Source organism: Triticum aestivum, chromosome 5D, assembly GCF_018294505.1.
Source record: "Triticum aestivum cultivar Chinese Spring chromosome 5D, IWGSC CS RefSeq v2.1, whole genome shotgun sequence".
NCBI classification, from domain to species: Eukaryota; Viridiplantae; Streptophyta; class Magnoliopsida; order Poales; family Poaceae; genus Triticum; species Triticum aestivum.
Window position 1 is genome coordinate 443,493,009 of NC_057808.1, and position 7,743 is coordinate 443,500,751.

A 7,743-nucleotide genomic window follows, 5' to 3' on the forward strand; every position below is an offset into this window, starting at 1 on the left:
GCATATTTGTTTGGAAGTGCATATGAAAAAGCTACATCTTGGTTTGCTCAAGTGTTGGGGGAAATCTGGGAATTACTAGACATTTCAATGTGGAATGTAGTGTTTTCGTTTGCTTAAGTGTTGGGCAAGATCTGGTATTTTCTGGTCTGCGAAAGTGTATCTAAAACAGCTACTCCCTCCGTTCCTAAATATAAGTCTTTGTAGAGATTCCACTATGGACTACATTCGGATGTATGTAGATTGCACGCCCAGCTCCATCGCGGCGGACGGCGCCATGAGGGCTAGGAGGAGGAGGACGACGAGGTCCAGGTCACGCGCAGCGTCTTCGTCGACTTCGCCGGCCGGCTGCCGACCGCTAGGGTAAGAGCTGAAGTGTCTCCAGTACTTACTTTGGGGCAAGGCTGGTTTAAGATCCCGGCGTTAATTAGCAGGGTTATACTAAGCGAAAGTAGCAGTAAGCAAGGTAGAGCCGTAGTGACAGTATCCTAGTGATCGCTCATATATATGCATCCAATGTAGATTTCTCAGCTCCTGTAGTTTGATAACAGCTATCGGTCAAAGAATTCTGCCACTGGTTTTCAGTTCTATTCCCAACACTACACCAATCTGTTAGAACCCCTTTTGTATGGAGTGAAATGTGCCCCATTTGCATGGGACCCATCGGTAAATGATGCATGAATTGAATAGAATCGATGGGATTTGAACACGGCTACTGAATCCAATTAACCAGTGAGCTACATTGGCTCTTTTGGTCGTATACTTACCCTGTCTAAAATCGTATGTTGTTCCCGAATTCCAAATGCCTTAATTTAAATATGACAAAAAAAAAAGGAAACTTCATCCGAAATTTCAGAAACACGCCTTTATTCGGAATTTCGTGAAATTTCAGGCACAAGCAAAGTGGGCAAAATCTGAAGTGGTAAAAACAACATTTTGTTTCTTTTATTGAAAGGCTTCCACAAAACAGTAGAGTCATTAAAAATTACAGTTTTGAAAAATAATAAAGAAACTGCTCACCAATTGTTCATGCCAGTAGACTTGTACCGACCAAAAACCACAACCGCACTTAGACATGAGCTGAAGTTTAATAAACAAATACATTAAGACACTCTTGCTTGAAATAAAAAGCACAACCATAGACACACAGTCGACATGCTTCATGCCAAAAGCAACGAAATGATACGAGTTAGGCGACCAAAACAGTTAAGGTGCCTGCATGTGCCCCGTAGTAGTGTGATCTGCAAAGAACGTTCAACGAAATCATCTTAGACGTCATTGCAGCTATCTTGGCAACTGCAGCACATCATACTACTAGAGGAAAAATAGTACAATTTTGTAATTGGGAAAAAAGAGAAATAGTACCTTTGTTCGAAATGGGGGCAGAGCTCAAGCTGTTCCTTTAATTCACTCACAAGAGAAAGGATGTATGATATGTCCTTACCACCAACCCCAACACCGCAGTGGAACAGCTCAAATCTCTCAACTCTTCCAGCAGTCTTTGCCACTTCTTTCAGCTGCTCATACACTCCACATTGTAGGAATATGTCTCTGTAGTTGCTGTTCTTTTGTACCATCCAGGCCATGAGTTCTAGTGTAGATCGCCTTATGCTAGGAAAATCGGTAGTTGGATACTTGTACAATTCTAGTATTTTGTTAAGCTTCATGACCAATGTGTCCAGAGTAAGATTGGCACCCTCTAGTGTTTTGGCAAAACCACTTGCATCCAGGCCTTTGCAAATCTGGAATGTGAGGCCTATAAAACTCTCAAGCACCTTTCCCGATTCAACCCAAGGGCCATCATTCTTTATGGACATACATAATATATTCAACAAAAGAAGAAGAAGTTATTTTGAAGGAAAAAAAAATCAGTAATTCAAGCCAGCTACAGGTGAAGTACAAAAGATGTGCTTTCTTACATGAGATAAGTTTTCACTGGTACATGCTGGACGCTCCAACTTGGCCACCTCATCAACTATGGCTTTTAGCACCTGATCATTTTACAAACAAAAAGAAAATATCATTTTTGCCGAATCACTGCTCTGAAATACTCCATGTATGCAAATTTGCAGTCCAAGGAAAACAAAAGGTGTCCGGAGCACGAAAATGAGACAGAACATGTAGATTACAGGCTGTGCGTAAAGAACAAGAAAAAACAAGAGTTAATTAAACAAAGTTACCTCTGGCAGTTCTCCGTCTATTACTGGAATGTGATGAGTAGAATTTGCTGTCACTCCATGGGCACGCAGATTCTGTAGGAGCTTTGCATGCAGGCTTCTTGTGCGCCCTCCACCCTCAGCACATATTATCTTCTTGACTACCCGCGACGTTTCAGGGTGAAGATTGCGTTCCTGTAAGCGGGCCAGCATCCTCCTCCTTTTCTCCTCTCGGTCCTCCTGGAAGAGCATCCCCACTATTGTCTTCATCTCATTCTCAGCGATCTCTTGTAGGACAGCCGCGGCATTTTTTTCACATCCACTAGTTAGCACAATTAGTGCTTTGGCAGCCGCCTCACAGCGGCTCTCCTGCTCCGCTGAAAGTAGATCATCCAGATCAAGATCTTGCACGGCGATCTGCTGCTTCTGCATCCATGATGGCAAAATTTGATCCCGGCCAAGTGCTCCTATGAAGGCCGTGGTCGGTACAGAGAAGCTTGGATCTTGCAGCAGAACATTCTTCTCCTCGAGGGACGACTTAATCTGGTTCAGCTGATCCCTGGTACTGTACTCAAGAAGCAATAACTTGGCAGCCACTTTGGTGATATCTACGTGTGGCTCCTTGGAGAGAAGACACTCCTTGAGCTTCCTTATGATCTGAGGTGATCCCCCAATCTCTTGCTTTTGATCTTCACTCAGTGCTAAGCATGCTATGACTTTTGCTGCTCCCACGTGCTCCAAGATTGTCCCGCTGTCGGTCAGGAGGTTCAGATATGTTGAGGCCTTTTCCCTGAGGCCCTTCCCAACATCACCAGGCTTGGCAACCAGCTTGCTCAAGATTTTGAGCGACATGCCAACAATAATCTGTTGGTCAATCATCTGTATGGCAGTGGGAGGGATGTCCTCTTCTCTTTCAAGCAGAGGAATAATCTCTTGTTCAATCCAAGAGTCGGAGATGCTTCTGTCACGCCCACGCTGGTTGAGGTTGGTGAGGTCTATGATCTTGGGCAGTAGATCACTGAGGTCGCCCTTGGCCTGCCGACAGTTCTGTTGGTTATCTGTGAGCTTGTCTAGGATGCGCAAGCCAAACCAGACGAGATCCACATCCATGTTGCTTGCCGTCTCCACCAGGGAAGAAGAGATGAGAGACATGGCTTGAGGACAAGTGTCGACCGGAATGTCTGGAGCTAGTTTGAGAACTACTCTTGCAGCATGGCCTCTCATTTCCTTTTCGTCTGGTGTCCTAACCAAGCCTAGCACCCCGACCAGCCTCCCCAAAGAGTCTGCGTCGAGAGATGCTCGAAGCCTCGTGAGGGCCAGGCTGTTGTACTCCACTGATCTGAGGATGCGGTCCATGGCTCGGATCCCAACCAACTGGTCATCCACAGTGGAGTCAGACACCACCAACTTCATGGCGAAGGTGATGAGGTTCATCTTGAGGGTGGTGCGCACATTCCCAGTGATGAACTCTAGGTAGTTATCACTCAGGTAGCGGTACATTATTTCTCGGCCGGACGACCCAAATAATCTATACTTGACTCTGATGTGGAACCCTAACAGCGAATCCGGGCTCAGCCGCATGATGATGAAGATGATGCTCTGCGCGAGCACCAGCCCGTAGAAGATGTTCAGGGACAGCCTGATGTTCTGGTGGTCCGCCGCGTCTCTGTCCTTGGGGTCCACGTAGTCCTGCTTCTTGAGACGCCCAAAGGACACGGCAATGCATATGGCAACAGCGGCGATCTCGACCAGCCGCATGACCACAAGGATGACCACCCCGAGGCATCTTTTGGACATGGTCAGCTCCTCAAAATGTTTATGTTTTCTAACCTGCAGCCTGTTTCTTCTCGTGCCTCTAGACTGGTTTTGTTGTTGTTGTTGATGATGCTGGATTCTTCTTCTCCACAAACTGGGTTGTTGCTCCTTCTTATCTGCCGACTTCAAAGCGTCTATCAGCAATCCTGGTGTGCGTATGAAAATTTGGTATGTGGGATCCTCGTAACCACCCAGGACCCTGTCAATCCATTGTAATGTGAACTCATGAGTTGAGTCGCCACTCTTACAAATACATCTATATATAATTACTAGAGAAACCCTCGTCGCTAACAGCATATCACATCAGCTTGACCTGACGCTGATAGGGCTAATGTCGCCGGGTGTTGAGCTTACCATCACCATTGGGTCCAGCTAAAATCTCACGGCAATCATGGTTTACCGATATCAATAGCTATTCTGAAACAATGGCTATAGTTAAGCCATTGATCTCAGCTTGGCCCGGTAGCGATAATAATAATGCAACCAGTTGAATGATGGTGATAACTTGATCTCAGCTTGGCCCGGTAGCGATAATAATAATGCACCTGGGGAATAGGATTCCCTTGTTTTTCTTTTCAGGCAGAATAGGATTCCCTTGTATTTAGGCATGGTAACTCCTACTCCCTCCGTCCCGAAATTATTGTCTTAGAGTATTACCCAACCTACGCACGAGCTTTGGGCCGGCCCATATGCGGGGCATGGCCCCCTTGTTTTTTGTGTTTTCTTTTCTGTTTTTGTTCTTTTGCTTCTTAAAAGAATTTATGGGATTAAAAAAATTGAATATTAAATAATGTTAAATATTCAAACAAATCTTCATGAATTTGACAGATGTTCCTAGATGTAGAAAAAATGAAATTAAAATTTTCATCAATTTGATTATTTTTCTGAATTTCAGATTTTTTTTGTGAATTTGAAAAATGTGTTCTGAATTTCGAGAAAATGTTTGCAAATTTGAAATATATGTCTTGATTCAAAATTATTCATGACTGATAAAAATAGTTTTGAATTCAAAAAATATTCCTAGATTTCATAAATTATTTGTGAATTTGAAAAACCTTGATTTCAAAAATAGTTCGTTAATCTGAAAAATGTTCCAAATTCAAGAAACGTGCATGCTTTTGTGAAATGTTTTTGGATTTTAATTTTTTTCATGAATTTGAAAAAAATATATAATTCCAAAAATTATTTATGTATTTGATTTTTTTCTTCTATTTTATAGAAAACTAGAAAAAACTTAAAGAAAAAAAGAAAACCAATTTGAGAAGATTCTAAAACCTTCCCAAAACTGGAATGGGAGTGTTCCAAAAACATCTACCGCTCTGCCATGGAGCACATGTGCACTACGTGGGGAGCATAAGTCCACTAAACTACACGGGAGCACACAAGTGCACTACATGAGGGACACACAATCACTACACGGAGGGTGTGCAATTACACTATCACTGGGAGTACAAGTTCACTACAATAGAGCACATGTTATTACATAAAAAAAAGAAAGTTTGTTGGAACCTATCAATGTATGATCTAGCTCTGAAGATCACGACGAGTAAAACAATGATGAAAGGTTCGTAATTTGGATGGCCGCTTGAAGAGATATTTCATTCAAAGAAACGGATCTAGCAAAAAAAAAAAAGACAGTACCAACCCTCTCATCACTCTCGCATGGCAGACAAATGCACCAAATTCCCTGATGCACACACATGCACCACATCACTTGGCACCACCAGAGGGGCTGGGGGTCACCTTTGCAAGAGTTTCTTTCCCTTTTTGCGAAAGAGAGTTGCTCTTTAACTAGTGATTTCGTATGCAGAAACATATGAAATTTGGCGCATGGCATACGTTAATATGAAAATTCCTTGCAATCTATTTAAAGTTTGAATTCCCATGGAGAGCAGACTTCCTAGGTGTGAAGCCCAAATTAAGTTTTTGTACGAATTAAGATGATTTTTTATATTATCAAATTATGAGAAGAGCAAATGATCTCCCAAGAATGCGTCACCGAGTCATAAATGTTGAATTATAAATGGGCTTTGGCCCATATAAGACAATAATTCCTGGTTAATCTCTAAGGCCTATGTAGGTGCATGACAAGTGTTGGGAAATTTAGTACCACCTTACTAGTTGAGGAGAGTTGAGACCTTTTTATAAGGGAAGCTCTACCACATGCCATTCAGAGCGTGAGAAGATGAATGGTACACACGCACTCCTCCTCCACCCGCCTCGCGCACGTAGTGTTTCGTGAATGAACCGAGCTCACATCTATGCACTTTATTTTTGCCGTTCAGGATTAATTAACAAGTCGCTAAGGGAAGTGCCACTGTCTGAGACACTCAGGCCCATCTACCCGATGGCCTCTATAAGGAGGTATTGACCAGCGCTGCCAACACACTCACTCCCTTCTCGCGCAACCATAGCCGTCCTCTACTATTCCTCTCACTGCGCTGTATCCGGCGATCCCATCCCGACGACTATGTGTACGGTTGATCGGGAGAGTGGGTGCCTTCGGAACCCTGTCCTTCGAGATCTTGCCCGGGAGAGGGACACTAAGGTTTTTGGGGAGCGTCTCAGCGTGGCTGCTCCCGGTTCGTTCCCATCTCCATCCTCTGCTTGGACTACTTCCCCTGCATTCGCTTCATGGTCAATGACAACGATGACAAGAAGAAGGCTGCAGAAGAGGCCGAAGCCGCTGCGTCTGTTGCGGCCTTAGCCTGGCCTATTGAAGGGTATGATTTGTTCATCCCCTACTTGCCCGTTCATGTGCTAGCCGTATATGTTCTGTTCATAGATGATCCGGTTCTATGCTACATACGTGCTCACATGTTTACTATCGATATTTACTCATGGACTAGATTAACCGAAAATGTGCTAATATTTCCAGCAATAAACATCCTACAAAAAACACCTCCAAACGACATGTTCTATCACTAAACTATGCATGGATAGCTAAGCGTGCTGCCACCCGCCGGCCTAAATATTTGGTGATTTTGTGACGTATAAAATTTAAAATAGAGAGGACGAGACGAGATTTTGTATACATACCCGATTGATTCGACGAAAGCGATGATGGTGACGTACCAAAAGTCCTGCTTTTTAATGAGGACCGCGAATCCACCGAGCAGGACAACAGTCGCCCAGATGGTCGCCAGCGTCCCCAGGCCGTTCATCGCCTTGGAAACGAATGCCTTGCAGAGAATGGCGAGGTTGAGCCATTCTTCTGGCAGCGAGGTCGCCTCCTCCACCTTCTCACGAGCAGCGGGGGAATCCACCATGGTTTCTAGCTTGGGTGACCAGCAGCTTGCAACCGTGCAGAGCACTAATGTTCACGTACATACATATATAAGGGCGCAGGTTTTGCATCTACGACGAGCTGTCAAGTAGTTCTTTTGTAGCTTACAAGCTATTTTGGATCAATACCAGAGACTAAAACGCAAGCAAAGATTAAAGGGGACTTCATGTGCGACAAATTAAAGAGCACCGCCCTCCTCTGGTCCCTAATCTAACAGGACGAATGGAAATGATCACAGCCATTTAGAGGCATTTAGCGGTCCATGGGCCTGTCGTGTACCGTGATATGTACAGATGCCTCGACATGGCTTTCCGAAAATCACCAGGACACGGAAATCAAGGGTTCCACCCAACAAAAGAGGAGGCAGCTTGTTCTCCACATTATTGTTGTAATTATCCTTCACTCACGATGCCACATCGAGTAGTTCTACATCCAGGATTTGGTGTCAAGCGGAGGAAACTTGGCGGAGAAGAAGAACAAGCATGAAAT

The 7,743-nt window shown here is 44.2% G+C and overlaps 1 protein-coding gene across 1 annotated transcript; it reads right to left on the reverse strand.

The window, feature by feature from the left end:
* Window positions 1-912: 912 nt before the first annotated feature.
* LOC123122546 (uncharacterized) lies at window positions 913-7,267 on the reverse strand. The gene is made up of 5 exons (XM_044542746.1): window positions 7,008-7,267; window positions 2,178-4,167; window positions 1,917-1,988; window positions 1,363-1,802; window positions 913-1,238 (listed from the first exon to the last, which is right to left on the reverse strand). The coding sequence occupies exons 1-5, from the start codon at window positions 7,235-7,237 to the stop codon at window positions 1,187-1,189; spliced, it is 2,784 nt and encodes a 927-aa protein (XP_044398681.1). The 5' UTR covers window positions 7,238-7,267; the 3' UTR covers window positions 913-1,186.
* Between the last annotated feature and the right edge of the window lie 476 nt (window positions 7,268-7,743).